The sequence below is a fragment of the Rhineura floridana genome, chromosome 14, assembly GCF_030035675.1.
Source record: "Rhineura floridana isolate rRhiFlo1 chromosome 14, rRhiFlo1.hap2, whole genome shotgun sequence".
In the NCBI taxonomy this organism is placed as follows: Eukaryota; Metazoa; Chordata; class Lepidosauria; order Squamata; family Rhineuridae; genus Rhineura; species Rhineura floridana.
Genome location: NC_084493.1, coordinates 8,701,113 through 8,716,580, shown reverse-complemented (window position 1 = coordinate 8,716,580; position 15,468 = coordinate 8,701,113). Strand labels below are relative to the sequence as shown.

Genomic DNA, 15,468 nt, shown 5'->3' with positions numbered 1-15,468 from the left:
ATTAGCAAGAAGAGGAGGAAAGCAGACTTCTACACTATCCCTCTCTGGTTGATGTCTTGCTTTTGGTTCTTTTTGAGAATTCTGGCTAGCATAATGCTGGATTACTATTGTTGTTATTAGGTTTAATAAATGTTGGGTGGGGAAAGAGCTTTTTAGAAGGATGAATCTGATTTTGTTGTCTTCCAAGTGATTGGCACTTATGGTCAGAACATGAGAAAAAGGGCTGAGCAATAGGGAAGGAAGAGAAAGAAAAATCAGTTGGAAGAAAAAAAGAGTTAGTAGAGAAGACAGAGTAAGAGACAATAAAAGAAGGTAAGGAAACCAGCTCAAGGTAGGGCGACAAAGCACAACGTTTCCAAGTGAACGATTTTACTCCAAGCTTCCTCTAGTCGAGGAGGGTCCTCCCGAAGTAGCTAGACTGCAACTTCCATAATCCCTATCCACTGACCATGCTGGCTGAGGCTGATGGAATTGAGAGTCCAACAATATATGGAGAGCCACATGTTCCTCAATGCTGCTTTAGCTCTTTGGAGTTGCCTGAAAGACCTGCCTCACTCTGTGACTGGAAAGCTGTTCAAGCAGTGGATAGCATTTTACGCTCCTCTAGAGACCACTTCTAGAGCACACAATGGAAGAAAACAATGTACTTGGCCCACTGCAATCTTAGTTAATATTCAGCATCCCTTCCTTCTTCCTCTTCTGGCCAACCCTGTGGAAAACTGGCCTCATGTGTGCTCTCTAAACCAAGGGCACTTTAAGGGAGGAACACACACACACATACACACAGAGAGGGAGATGAAGTGTATTGCGGCATGGAGCATGCAGCAGCATTGGAATGAGTGAAAGGTTATAGCACAAGGTCAGTGCCGTGCAATTCTGATACATACCGGGATTGAACTGCGGGTTATGCTCATAAATCTAACGGCAATTAGTACGGGTTTCTGGATTAGAGAGGACAGGAAAAGGAAAGGAGTAGGTTAGAGTGCACGTGCCATCACCCTGCTCTCAAAGAGGTACTGGGCTTGCTCTTGGCTGCAAGTGCGAGAAGCACAAGTAGATTACAAGCCATTGTGTGCTGCATAAAAGCACTGGATTAGCACTGGTTGTGCACTCCCAATACAGCATGCTGAGAAGACCCAAAGCACCCATGCTTGCTTCTGGCAGTATGTAAGTAAGTCACCTGCCACATGACCAGCCAAGCCCCTATTATATAAGCAGATAATATGACACATTACAAAGCCTGCCACGTGTTCAGCTCAAAACAGAGGAGAAAACAGGCCATTTCAGTGCTGGCACCTGCTTTTCAACTCAGCAGCCCAGCTAAGAGTGCACAAGCTTTTTGTATCTCAGAAAGGCAGCGAGGTAAGAGGAAGCAACCTGCTAGCAGGAGTTTAGCGCAGGCTGGACTGAAATATGTATGGTAGCGTGAGCCCAGGCTCTCCACTGGCACGTGCCATGTGGTAGGGAGGCAAATGAAAGCCTGTCCTGTGTCCGATGAGAACACTGTGGGATTAAGGAGAACCAGACACCAAGAAGGCTTGCTCACAGAGGAAGGCCAATTACACACAAGCTAAACTGGCCCAAATCCACTAATGTCACTGTGGGAGATAAACATATCAGACTCCCGACCCTAAAAGGAACAAATTGGTTGCCCTTGTGGGAAAAGGCCAGAGACACATCACTTCCATCTTCTCTGTGTTTTGCTTTGCATATGTCCGCAGCTCTGTAGACTCAACCTGTGATAAACAAATCTTTAGCTTCTGTGTTGGACCCAGTTACGTGTAAAGGGGTTTCAGGACATGTAAAGTTTGGAAAGACATAAAGAAGAAGAGATATGGGGAAGGTGAAAGAAGAGAAAGAGGGAACAGATGGCTTTCTACCCAATTCCAAATAAATTAACTGACATGCATGTGTTCTCAGTTCCAAGAGATTGTATTAAACAAATATGCTATTAAACATATATCGCTTTGGCACGCGCACACACACAGACACAGACACACACACATAATCATCTCCAAATTCTCTCTCAAAGAAGAAAGTTACATCAACAAATGTGGCCTGGCTGGGGGTGGGGAGACCATGGATCCCTGTATAAATGTCTGCCTAGTCTGATGATCACCCTGGCATTCTCTCAGTCCTGCCCCTTACCATAGATCTGCGAATCATCGACAGCCGACTCTTGGCTTTGTTCTCTGCAAACTCAAGGCTGCTGATGTCCTTGAGGCGAGCCCGATATTTATTCATCTGCTCCACAACAATCAACTCTACACAGCTGAAAAAGAAAAAAGGGAAAGTGGAGGTGCGAGGCCAGTTAGCTGAGGTAGATACGACTGCAGGATGTACACACAAGAACTCGGGGAACCTTTTCGTTTTGAATGCGATGACTGAGAAACTAGAAGACCTCGTCTATCCAAACAGCCACCTTTTCAGGTATCTCAATTTTGTTGCGGTAGTCCCTGCCCCCCACCATCCATGTGATTGACAGGGACAGTCTCACTATAGGCCATCCTGAGAGTTTCTCTTGAAACAGTCTCCACAATTCCACTGTGCATTATATGCAGGTACTAAGGCTGCCCTCAAAATTACCAAAACTGGAATTTCTGCAATTGTGTATGTGTGTATATATAATTATTAGAAGTGCTTCAGCAGAAGGGTGTGGATGCTGACTGCAGTTGGGAGGATAAACACCACTTTTCTCCCCCCTGCCCATTTCTGACCATTGGAGAGGGTGTAATTTTTCACCGTGCACTAAGAAGTTCCTTTGAGACAGTTGGCTGAATGCAGTAAACTGAGCTAAGGATAGAAGGTGCAATCCTGCTCCTCACTATACACAATCAATCTATGCAGGAGAAAGTCTGAGAAGGGCTTTCACAGACTTCAAGGCTCACTAATAATTTACCACTAACAAGATGCCCAGACAGGGAGAATGTGTGCTGAAACGTGGCCATAAAGAAGGACTGAAGTAGGTGGGAAAGTGACGTATCTAACTTTCCTTCCTAGTTGGTTTTGCTTCACCTTTCTTTCTCTTGACCTCTGCACCTTCTTCCTCTACTTCCATCCCTTGGGATCTGAGTCTTGGTCCCTGCACATCTGAGTTCTGTACTGTCACTCAGTTGCCTTTTCAGACAACAGCTGTGTTAACTGTTGTTCACCTCTATGTGCCCGCATTTAATCTTGAACCTTTGTTTTCAGGCCTAGTATAGAGGGCAGCCTTTCCTTGGTGTGATGTATGATGGTTGCTAAGCATGCACATCAGCCTACAATGAGAGTGTGGTCAGTGGAATGCCCGCTAGTATCTCAGGTAGTCATGACTACTTAAAGCTGCAAAAAGCAGCTATCTCCTTATGCAATTCTTAGCGGAAAGAGGCACTTGGGGGTGCCGCCTATATGAAAGTTTCCCAGTCGGTCTATTCTTCCCCACCCTCTCAGCTTTCAGAAGGTACCTCCCTTTCCCATGCAGGCAAAGAAGTTCAAGAGAAATAGGCTGACAGGCTCACAGAGGTGTGACACATTATAGAAGATGCTTCAGAGGTTACGATGCGGCATTTCCCCCCCCCCTTACCTTATGGTTTTACTGACATCCTGAGCACTCTGCAGAGGGTCAGTGGTGTCTGGACAACGGAGAATACAAGGAGCAAATACAATGGCCAGGGCATTGGGTGACATTCGATTGGTCTCCTCTTGCAGGGCAATCCTGGACAGCATCAAAATATAACTCTGGTTATAGGTAGCTCCAATTCCCTTTTTTTGGGAAAATGCACAAAGTCATAGATTGGAAATTAAGATGTTTGGACACAGGCTAAAGAGAAGGACAACTGTATATGCTGGGAAAGTCCTCTAAAAGTCTGCAGAAAAAGTTCTTCCTTAAAACCTGAGGCCAATTAATGTGCTACATTTTGTCATACCTCTTCTACTTGTGTGCACAGAACTGGTAGTATACAGAGATGTCAATGTCTATGATCTGTTGGGCACATCATGAGAGGAACTCCTGCTGGCCATGTTCAGCCACCACAGCTGTACTAACTGCAATATACTAGTTTGCAGTGCTGCTGTAATACTTTTCCACTAATATGAAGACCAGGAGTAAGTAAGGACTCAGATGTCAATGATTTTCTTGAGAAGGAAAGTGGTTCATTACTCAAAACAATCTGATTGGTTGCTGCTATGTGTGCCTGGACTGTAGTGCTCCTTGGGGGATCATAATCATTGTGATTTTAAGCAAGGCAATGACATATAGAACTTGATCTCCAAAGCTGCTCTCTTGCCACATGGCATGCCTACAATATACACGCACAAATCTCTGAGCAGGCAGTGGTCCTTTAAAGATAGCAGCTGTCATCACAAGGATGTTGAATGGATGGTAGGATACATATTTGTGTCATATAGTGGGCTCTTTTTGTGTCCATATCAGGTGTTTAGGAGGAGGCTTAGTAAGGAGGGGCATAGGTGATGCCATCCCAATTTCAGTGATCACGGGTAGAGGGAGGATTGGGGAGATGGCGAGCTGCCATAGAAGATGAAGGCAAGGCTATCTACACCTTGTTTCTCTCTCTCACTCCTCCCATGGACAGGTTCCTCATTGCTCATCTGCTGTGCCTATTGGCCTGTGTGGAATCCACTGGATTCCTGAATGTCCTGGGGGAGTTCCCAGTAGATAAAGCAGGTAACCTTGTTGAAGCCCTTGTCACGCTGTGGAACAGCAAGGCGTGTTGGGCTCTTAACACGGTTGCCCTGAGTGTCCTCTCCAGCATTGTGGAGCTCGGTTTTCACCTTGGTACGCCAGTGAACTAAAGGCAATGAAGACCTTCAACAAACAAAAGACCTTATCACAGTCTGTGTCAGTGTTGGAATTGCTTTTAAAGCTTGTTTTAATATATTTTAAAGTGTTTTTATGATGTTTTAAAGTGTTTTTAGTGTTTTTGTTTGCCAGCGTGGGCTCCTACTGGAAGGGCAGGATATAAATTTAATAAATAAATAATAAATCAATATGGTGGCATTCATTAAGTGAAGGACAAAACATTAAATTCCTATTATCACCTATTCTTTACTATTGGTACCTGACGAGGTGGAAGATCAAACGTTCCAAGGTATTGAGATGTGTACGAGAAAGCTGATCAATGACAGAGTACACCCCACGGATGGCCTCCTTCCTTTCATGCAAGCCTGCAGAAGGAAGATTTAATTTAATTTATTGGAACTGTGGTCACTGTATTCCTTCAGTGATAGTTTAGGGTGCACATCAGAATTTTAAATACAAAATCCTCTTCAAATTACAATTTAAGATCCAATTAACAGCTAAAAACATCCTACCCTACACCAATCAACTTCACTCTAGCCTTCCAAATGTCAGCACACATATCTTACAAGCATGCTCAGGCTCTGGTGAGCCCCCAAAGAGAAGAAGCATCCTCGCAACCCAAACGTAGCGCAAAGATGGTATTGTTAAGAAAGGTGTTCTGAAGTGATCACAGCTGGACTCAAGGGGCATCATTTCTGAAGTATGAGCCTTAATACTTAGGCTAAAAAATCGGCACTTTGACTTGCATCTGTAATGCAATGAAAGAACCCAGCTAGCATAAATAAAGAAATGTTGGCATAATATAGTTCTGGTGTCTCTAGCTAGAATCTCCAGGACAGCCAAAGGCAGCTCAATGTAAAAGTTGTTGCTGTAGTCTGGCCTCATAGTGGAATATACTACAAAATCCTCTCGGACTTTCTGCATGCAAATACCCTACTGGACAAAAAAGGAAGCTGCAGAAATGATCAACTGGTGGAGAGCACAAATCTTTATCGTATCAGTGAGGGGAATGAACCTGTCTAGTTTGCTATTTTAAAAAAAGGAGGTTGAACTCCTAGGATGAATTGCATTCTTTTTTGTGCAATTTTTAGCACTCTTCCCCCAGGAATTATTATTTGCATATACATGACAATTTCCTACCCATAGCTCGCAGAAATTCTTCATAGAGTTCAAATGTCATGAGAGGATTAGGTAAATCTCTCAGCCACTGTTTGAAGACACTAGCAATGACATGGATGTTGTAGTCATCAAGATTCACACTCTCAATATCTGGTTGACAGAGAATGGAGGCAAGCAGAGTAGAAGAAAATAACTGACAGGAAAACTATAATTCACTTCTTAGTGTTCAAGCCAGCAGCTCTGTATTTATTTATTTAAATTATTTCTATTCTGCCCTTCTACCCTGTAATAAGGCACTCAGGGTGGCTTACAATAAAATTGCACACATACATAATAAAATTGTACACAATTTTATTATGTATGTGTGCGATTTTATTGTTATCAGCATGATAGCTGACACGGATTGAGAGTCCGCATCCTAAGAATAGATTACAAAATGATGTGGACACAGCACAGAAGATGCCTAAGGTAAAAGCCACTTAGGGGCTGGTGTCAGCAACAGTGTCTCTTGAGTGATCAGAAATGGTCAGACAAGCACCTTGAAGACTCCAGTATAAGTATCAGTATTTCCTTATGTAAACAGTATCCCTTTAATAAACCAACAATCTTCATTTAGGTTTATCCTTTCTCTAGTGCTGGTGTCCAACTCATGCCTAAGCCTACTATACATGCCACCAGGAGGTTTTGAAAGTATTCTGACTGAACTGGTGGTAGCGGAAATTTAAAGAAGCACAGATACCTAAACTGGTATTTATACAAAGTGAAACTGAGGCACCTGTGATCTCTGACACTACGGTTTACTTCAAATTGTGGTTTCCAGTTCTCGTCTGCTGGCTGATAGCAAACCATTGTTTGTCAATTCAGACATCATGCCAAACTCTAGCCAAGGAGTGTTGTCTGAATTGAGCCTATAGCTCTAAAATAACTTGTGTCAGGGCAGCTGTGTGGATTTGTGTTACGTGTAAGTCAGAAGGAAGAAGATTCCTCTTCTCTAGATCTCCACACCTGTGTCAAGTCCCTGTCGCAGCTCTTTGATCTTATTGGTTGATCCGGATTTCCGGTAAATGCCCTCTGTGTACAGTGCATGCATTTCTATATAGCTGGTCAGCTTCTCAAACACTAATGGCACTGTTCGCTCTTCACTGGTGAGACGTGAGAGTTCAACCCCAAATTGCCGCGAAGAAAGCTCAGGATCATACTAGAGGGACAGAGATGAGGTTATCAGTGTTTTTTAAGAAGCAACAAAGCAATGCTGTCCACAGATCAGTGAACCTAGGGATGTAATAGGACTGACCTGGCAACATGTTCAAGGGTTACAAAAGTATACTGCTTTAGAAATACCAGTTAGACTCTTTGCAAAGTTTCAGACCTATATGAGACAGTGGGAGTTGCAAAGTTTTTATGCCTGTATGAGGCCTAGGAAAGGACTTGCCTTTTCCTAGGTCCTTGTTGTTCCTGTCATACCCCTGCGTTCACATCACTGTATTAGCAGCAGTGCCATGGTACCAGTTAACAGTAAAGACAAACTCAAGAACTAAAAGTGGAGCTGCAGTCAAAAATGGCTCTGAAAAACAGTCCTCATCCAGTGCTCCTGACTGCCCTTCTCTCGAGGGTTTACAGCCTGTTTCGCTGAATTTCAAGATCCCCATTTCACTGGCCTCAGCTTTGTGTGTGAATGCACGACAGAAGGAATTCTCCTTGCAGAGATAAATGAAGCAACAGCAGCAGGAATTAACATGACTAGGCTGTCACACAGCCAGAGAGGCAATCTGAAGTTCTTGACTTTTTTTTTTTAAAACACAGTACCGCTTAGAGACTCAGCATCCAACAATTAGACCACAGTTCCACCTGCACAAGAACTTATGACCAGGGGAAAATGCACAGAGCTTTAAAGCAGGCTTTGAATGTAAGTGCAAAGGGTCCCAACCCAAGGAATAAATGAAAGGAGTGGCACAAGGCCAGGCTCTTCCAGCATCTGGTTTTTCTCATTCAGCATCACAACCAAACATGAAAATGAAAGGGGAGAGATCAGGGAGTGATTTCCATGGGATAAGGCTCTCCATGCAGGAACACACCAGAAGAAAATGGGGCAACAGTGAGTTCAGATGTTACAGCTTCCTCTCCTTAGGGCTATGGCATGGTCTAGCTTTTGCTGTTGTAGCCCTGAAGCACTTTTAATTATGGCATAAAAATAACTGCAAACTATCAGTGAAGAGCTACAAGACTGTCACTAAAAAGGGCGAAAAATGTTCTTCAGTTAACTCCACTGTAAGGCAACTGTACTTAATCAAGTGACCAGGAGCCAAAAGAATGTCTGCTAAGATTTTCTAAACAGTGTGTGCCTTTGAACACAATATAACAACACTTTCCTGAACTGGAGCACAGCCTCAATGATAAAAGCATAGTGACAATGTTTCTTTAGACTGCAATTGTCAAGAAACATCAACCAAAATATTTCCAAATAATGACAGAGGCACCAAGGCCACAAAAGTCATAATACTTGGTTGAATTTTTAAAAACATTTTTCATGTCACATTCTCAGTTTTCTGTAGCCATTATGAAAACCTGAAGCACTTTTAAAATGGAAAATCCTGATTTAAAGCAGGTAAAACCTCAATGATACCACAACAGTATAACAAAATCATCTCAGGTCAATTACTGCTACTACTACCACCACCACCACCACCCTTCACCCAAAGGTCCTAGGGCAGGTTACAACAAATTTAAACACAACTAAAAAAAGTTTTAAAAACTGAGCATTATTTGTTTTCAAGCTTGTCTTTCTTGGATTTGAATATTTAACACACAAGATCAAAGCAGCAAACTGCTACTTTAAAAAATGCTCACTATCTAGGTTTTCCTTGGAATGAGTACCTTTCTTTTTTTGCTAAATTTCAAACAGCAGGCCACTTGATCTAGGTACAGCAAAACAGCTAGATTAAAATGGCTGTGCAATTTATTAAAGATAAAATAATTATGAGGTAGCACATAGCCACACATTCAGTGCTTAAGACCACACGGGTGCAAAATGAAGTATCCCTTCAGATTTCAAGGAATTGTTACCCAACTGAGTATGACCTATCAGAAGTTATCAGAAATTGTGCAAATCTAGTTTATTCACAACACAGCACATGCACTCTCATGAGGGGCAGAGCAGGGGTAACATAAACTGAAAATGCTTCAAAGAAATACATCCAAATATATTTCCAGGCTTCACAGAGAAAAGAAAAAGACTGCTAGTTATATACAGAAAAAGTCAGCCACACTGCCCTACAAAAACATACACCCTGAGAATATCTCAAATGATGACGATGGCTTTGCCCATGCTACATCCTAATACATTGACCGAGTGAACGAAACACAAAAAAATGAAAAGACGTTTAGAGGTGAGTCAGCAACTGAATTAATTTTCCTTATTTTCATATGTACTCAACTATCTGATATAGTGGAAACTAGGAATAGAAAATTAGTGGGTGCTCAAGCACCCAATGGCTAATGTTATGGCTCCTACGTTATTGGTAGGGGCATAGAAATTCTGTATTCTCTGCCACTGTTATGGCAAGGCATATACACTGCGAGGCAAACTCTCCTTTTCGTAGCTGTACTGCAACACAGGCCCTGCATTATCCATGAGCTGTCAAGCTGCTACTCCTGAGGTGGAGTTTAAGAGGCCCTGGAAAGATCTCATGAGCTCTCTCCATGTGATAAGTGGTGCTGACACAGGACCTATGTTGCAGGAGAGTTAAAGAGGAGAGGGTTTGTATGCTGCCTCCGCAGGGTTTAGAATGGTATATAGGGAGACTCCCTCTGTTGTGTTAAACGATGTATTTATTAAGCTGGAATTGTGGTACTCTAGAGGTCTAACTCTATGCTCCCTTGGCTATAAAGCAACTTCCTGTCAGGCAATATCGCACCCCTTTTTTTTTTTTGGTCAGGCCTAACTAGCTTCCTGTAGTTAAGTTTTTCCTCCAAAACTTGCCTCAGTTTGTTTCAGCCATCGGTGAAGCTAGCAGCAGGCCTAGTAGCTCCAGAGGACAATGCTCCTTCTTTTTACCTGTCTCTATCTCAGAAGCTGTCTCTCTGCAAGAACTCTCTCTCCCAGAACTCTCTCATCTGCCATCAAATGTCTCCATCAGTATTACCATTCTTAGTTCGCTATCCTCAGAGACTGTGAGGTTTCTTGAAGATTCTGTATTTCATTTGTTTTTTTCTGGTTTAATAAAATAGTTCCTGATTAAAGAGAGAGACTGGGTTGCCTATCTGACAGTGTGTTTCAGAACCACAGACTCAGAACAGTCTGCCTAACAGCAGACTAATTTTTGCAATAGCAGTGTGGATACTATACCTAAAATTGAGCTCCTTCAAAATCCCCTAACGTGAGCACTACCAGGAAAGACTGAAAAACCACTGCATGCTCAGATGAAAGAAACCATACCTTTTTGGAGCACTTAGTTGTGGTCTTCAGACAGCACTTTCTGTGGCAAGCGTATTTGCATACTGAAATCAGGAACACACACTTAGTACTTAGTAAGCTCAAATTAAGCAATATCATGACTTTATTGAGGGCTTGTCAGGAAGGTAGTTACCCACTTTTCCAGCCAGCTTTCATAGTGCCCACCAGGGGTGCAGGTTGTGTTCCACAGAAAAACATGACACTCAGGGAAAGCTACATATTAACTTGTCTTTTCAAACCTGCAGTTGCTGAGGTAAGGTTGATGCAGAGAGCGAAACATTTTAAAAAGGAGGAATTGGCATGCAGGATAAGGGCTGAACACCCCATCATGCCTAATGATTTCCCCCACCCTCCTGCCTTAGTATTATGAGCCAACTGCAGGGTTTAGAACTTTGAGAGCCTTCATAACATGTAGTTCTACCTTCTGGTGTTCACTGTTGGCAACAAACTGTAGAGCTGGCAAAGCCTGTGCCAATTTTGAACTACTCTGTGTCAGTCATGTGGCTGGGGCAGGCAGAGGAATGCAACAGGTTGGACTTTAAGAACTGGAAGCACAATTCTCCTAATCTATGAAAATAGCATTGCATAAATGCAGATTAATTACTATAGCTGGCTGCTGATTTTTCTGGCTATAATTTCAAAGAGGGACCACAGTGGACATTTTCATATGCAAGTAGCCACTTTTATATTCAGTATGTCATTTGGCCCCAGCCAAAAAGAGCAGACAAAGGTCCACCGAGAACCCCCCCACCCTCTTTTTTAATTAAAGAAGAAAGAAAACAGTGCAGGTGAGAAAAGAATATAGCAGAGCAATAAGAGTAACACTTCATGCTTACATTTACAAACAGAGGCCCTGTCCATGATCCATATCAGGGAGGAACAGAATTCACAGTAAGTGGGAATGCTGTACTGAGTGGCCTTAAAAATGTGACCGTTATGTTCTTCTACCTACAAGAAAAATGCAGTTTGACATTCAGCAACAGCTGAAAACAGTTTTCAGTGTTTATTCTTCTGCTAAAAAGCTAAACTAAGCTACATCGAAACATTTCAGGCAGCTGCTATTTCATTGTTTGCGCCAAAAGCGCATTCTTGGCCACACTGACTCCCTGACACTCAGAATGCCCAAGAGCAGTATCTTAATATGTTGAACAATTTAACAACATGTAAAAAAATTCTTCTTGATCAGACCCATAAGTCCATCCAGCCGTGTGGGTGTCCCAGAAAGTGGCAACCCCTCAGGAAGTTAACAACTTCAGCCCAAGAATACTGGCAAAGCATTCTAGTCCCTGCTGCTCACACCTAGACTCTCACACTGTATGGCAGAGGTGGAAAACTTCAGGCCTGGGGGCAAAATGCAACCCTCCAAGCCTCTTTATTTGGCCTCAGGACTCTTCCCAGGCTACACAGCCTCCCACAGTCTATATCCTGGAGTGCTGGAAAGTGTCCATTGTTGTTGAGATGCCTCAAAACAGAGTCATAAGGTATAACACCATGAACTGTGATCATGCCTCTTGTTTTGCCTGGATGGATAACGGTGTATCTCTGTGTTTAGAAACCTCTGACTTTCCCATGGCTGGAATGTAACCTACTCTACAAAGGTAAGTCAAATCCGTTGCTCTGCCTACTTTTGCATCTGGCCTCGCCCACCACTGGTATGCAGCCCCTTGGAAGATTGCCTATGAGGAAATACAGCCACTGGGCTAAAAAAAAAAAGGTTCCCCACCCCTGATGTATGGTATGACTCTGACACACACTTCAGAAAGCATAAGGACTTGTGCCCTCAGCCTACATTTGCAGATACGTAACTATATGCTTCCTACGGAAAGCAGTAACACTCATGAAAATGCATTAAAGTGAAATTTGTAAGGTAACAAGTGAATTATTTGCCTTACGAGTGAAATTCTTGTGGTTCATTCTATTTTTTTTTATTTACAAAATTTATTAATTGTTTTATATTTCAAAAATGTCAAGGAGATGTACAACAGGAGTTTTACAATACAGAAACATGCAAGAGCACACAATAAACTATTATGCTGCTCTTTCATAAATCTGACTGTAGGTAAAGCTAGGGTCACCCCTCTGGAAAGGCATACCTGGCACCCTGAAAGTATCTCCAAGATGTGCTTGATGCAGATGGCAGCATGCGCGTGGTTATTTCATTTCTATGCAGTAGGGCCCCACTTTCCGGCGTTCTGCTTTCCGCTGTTCTGCTGATGCGGCGGCTTTCAATCAGGGGAAATTCCCCGTTTTAAAGCCGATTTTGCCATTTTGCGGCATTTTCGCGCGGCGCGACCCATTAAAGTCAATGGGTTCCGCTTTACGGCAGGGGCCTGGTCCCTAACCCGCCGTATAAGCGGGGCCCTAACGTACTACTGTTCAATTAAAAAATTCCAAGGTAGTTTACAATAGCTCATAGAGCAGAACAAGCTAGCAATAATCATGTCGGATAAGGTACTGTACCTGAGATAGAGGCCTCCCCTCTAAGCACAACCTTAAAAAATATTGGAAACATGGATTGGGGGGGGGGTTACACAAGCCTCTGGAGTCCCTGCTTTATACGTTCCTTTAAGTGTATGAGGAAGTGAAGGATATGTTCCTACAGCACACAAAGCTTGTTACTTTCCAAGGAGGTTGGCCTATGGACAGGGCAGACCAAATCTGAGGGAAGGAACAGACTACAAAGGATGCAAAAGATGCATGGACTTCTGCTACTTCATACTAGTTTTTGTTCATGGCTTGTGTTTTCAAATAGTGAATTTAAGGCAATGAATTAAGATGATAGTTCTGGGAACATTCTACAGGGCAAGGAGAAATGCTGAAAAGCTCAGTGCCCAAGCAATTTTGTGGTTGATAGATCCATGGCACCTTGAAAGCACTCTGCTTTCAAGGGGAAGTTGAGATTATGTGATTTTGACATCCCCCCCTCCCGTCACCTCTTAGTTCATGAGAGACCAGGATGGGAGGCTCTACAGTTGTTTTTTTTATCATCAGTAACGATGCTAACACACCTGGACAAGTTCTTGGCCATTCAACAGGGAGACAGTAGTGTAATCATTCACATTACAAACTGATTAGGGTCTGTAATTCATAATAAAAATGGTTGTTTGATAAGCCAGCCATATTTATAAATTCAAACACAGCCAAGCTAGCGTGAAGAGTGTTAGTCTGTGTTACTAGGTTGACGTAAACTGAACTATGAATCCCATTGTCCATAAAGGCAAGTGTATTTGTTCTAGATGTTTGAGTTATGGCTACCTATGGTTAAACAGCAGTCCATAAACACAGTTATGACATTGTCCTACTGCAGTCTTTGCTAACCTTGTGCCCTCCTGGTGCTTTGGATTACAACTCCCCTCACCTGGGGTTGGAGGGCACTCATTTGGCAAAGACTCTCCTACAGCCACTGTGGAATTAACTGAAAAACATGGTATGTGAAGATCTGTTCCTGACCTATAGTTCTGAGTTGCTTCACTAGGTGGTGCAACAGTTATAGAGCTAATAGCTTAATTTTTACACTACAAAAACACGTTTTTCCCTTTGTGACCACCAAAATATAACTTTTTAGCTCACATTAAATTATCAGCAATCCTGTGGCTGTTACTTCAAGGAGCTTGATGTGACTGCATCCCAACAGTAAAAGGCAAAATGATGCAACAGGCATGCAAGCAAAAGTTACTGGAACTTATGGGTCAATAGTTGTCATGTTTGAGTACATCACATGGGAACAGACCAGAGATGAAGAACCTGGTGCCCTCCACATGTTGTTCCACTATAACTCCTATCAGCTCCAGTAAGCAATGCCAATGGTCAGAGATCATAAGAGTTGTAGTCTAGCAACATCTGGGGAGCCACTCCTGGAATAAATGTAAATGTACTGCCTTCAAGTCGATTCTGACTTATGGCGACCCTATGAATAGGGTTTTTATGGTAAGCAGTATTCAGAGGGGGTTTACCATTGCCTCCTTCTGAGGCTGAGAGGCAGTGACTGGCCCAAGGTCACCCAGTGAGCTTCATGGCTGTGTGAGGATTCGAACCCCAAGTCTCCCAGGTCATAGTCCAGCACCTTAACCACTACATAGATCTTTCTATATCCCTAATAATTCTTAGTGCAAAATAATGCACTTAAATGAACATTAAAATATTTCAACTTACAACATCTGCTTCCTTCTTCCTTCTCTTTTTTCTTTCTGTTTTGGTAACCTGCAACAGTAAGGAAATAAATTAGAGATTAACAAATTCAGAATCTTTTGAAGCCCCCCCCCAAATCTGTTAAAGAACAACAGAGTGTTAGAAAGATGTGGGCATTCAGGTGTACAATTACGGTTTGTAAAAATTATCTTCATCCATGTGCCTTTTCAGAACTATGTGGTCCTACACCAAATCAAGGAGATGTCCACTTTCAAGTAAGCACTATGCCCTGCAGCAGTGGGGCGTGTATATGTGTGTGGGGACAGCGAAGTGGCAGCTTCCTGGGGGTGATGTGCTGCTGGGACAGGGCAAGGTGGCTGTGAGATCTGGGTTGGCAGTGGCTGACCCGGAGGTATGTGCATACTGCCTCGCCTCATCCCTACCTGGCATGCCCCATTGCTGTTGCTTTTTAATCCTGATTTTATGCTGATTACTGCAAACTAGTCTTTTCTAATTGCATTTGTTATTTAACATGCTAACCAGGGAGACTATAAGAAATATGACAAACTGCAAGGAAAGTGGCTACTGCCAAATGCCTGTATTGCAAAACAAGGCTTTAAGAGGGGAGTAAGGGCACAAGAAAGAGGCCTGAAAGTGCATAAAGAATGTGATTCCTTATTCCAATGGAATGGAAGACTAATCATTTCATAGACTATGCCAGATCAGTTTACCTTTAAGGCAGTATAATTCAAAGGCATATACTCTGTCATGTATTCATCCAAAAACACCTTGAAGGTATTGACCCAGACCCGGACAGGGGATTCACTCCAGTCTCTCTGCTCAAGCTTCATTGTTTTCTCCAGAATCTGTTCAAACAGGGCATACAAGTCCTTGTACCGGATGCTGTTTCCATCACCCATCTATTAAGCACAGAAAAGTGAAAGAGTATTTCTCTTTATTTACAATATTT

At 42.7% G+C, this 15,468-nt stretch overlaps 1 protein-coding gene across 7 annotated transcripts in view; it reads right to left on the bottom strand.

Annotated features, from left to right (window-relative positions):
- Positions 1–15,468, bottom strand: part of MYO9A (myosin IXA) — a 160,740-nt gene that overhangs the window by 8,276 nt on the left and 136,996 nt on the right. For all 7 annotated transcript variants that reach the window (XM_061595942.1, XM_061595939.1, XM_061595937.1 and 4 more), the window contains 9 exons: positions 15,230–15,418; positions 14,523–14,570; positions 11,207–11,318; positions 10,353–10,414; positions 6,923–7,115; positions 5,939–6,067; positions 5,058–5,163; positions 3,563–3,694; positions 2,149–2,272 (listed from right to left, as the gene is read on the bottom strand). In XM_061595942.1, the coding sequence (XP_061451926.1) occupies positions 2,149–2,272; positions 3,563–3,694; positions 5,058–5,163; positions 5,939–6,067; positions 6,923–7,115; positions 10,353–10,414; positions 11,207–11,318; positions 14,523–14,570; positions 15,230–15,418 (1,095 nt within the window). The remainder of the gene's footprint in view (positions 1–2,148; positions 2,273–3,562; positions 3,695–5,057; positions 5,164–5,938; positions 6,068–6,922; positions 7,116–10,352; positions 10,415–11,206; positions 11,319–14,522; positions 14,571–15,229; positions 15,419–15,468) is intronic.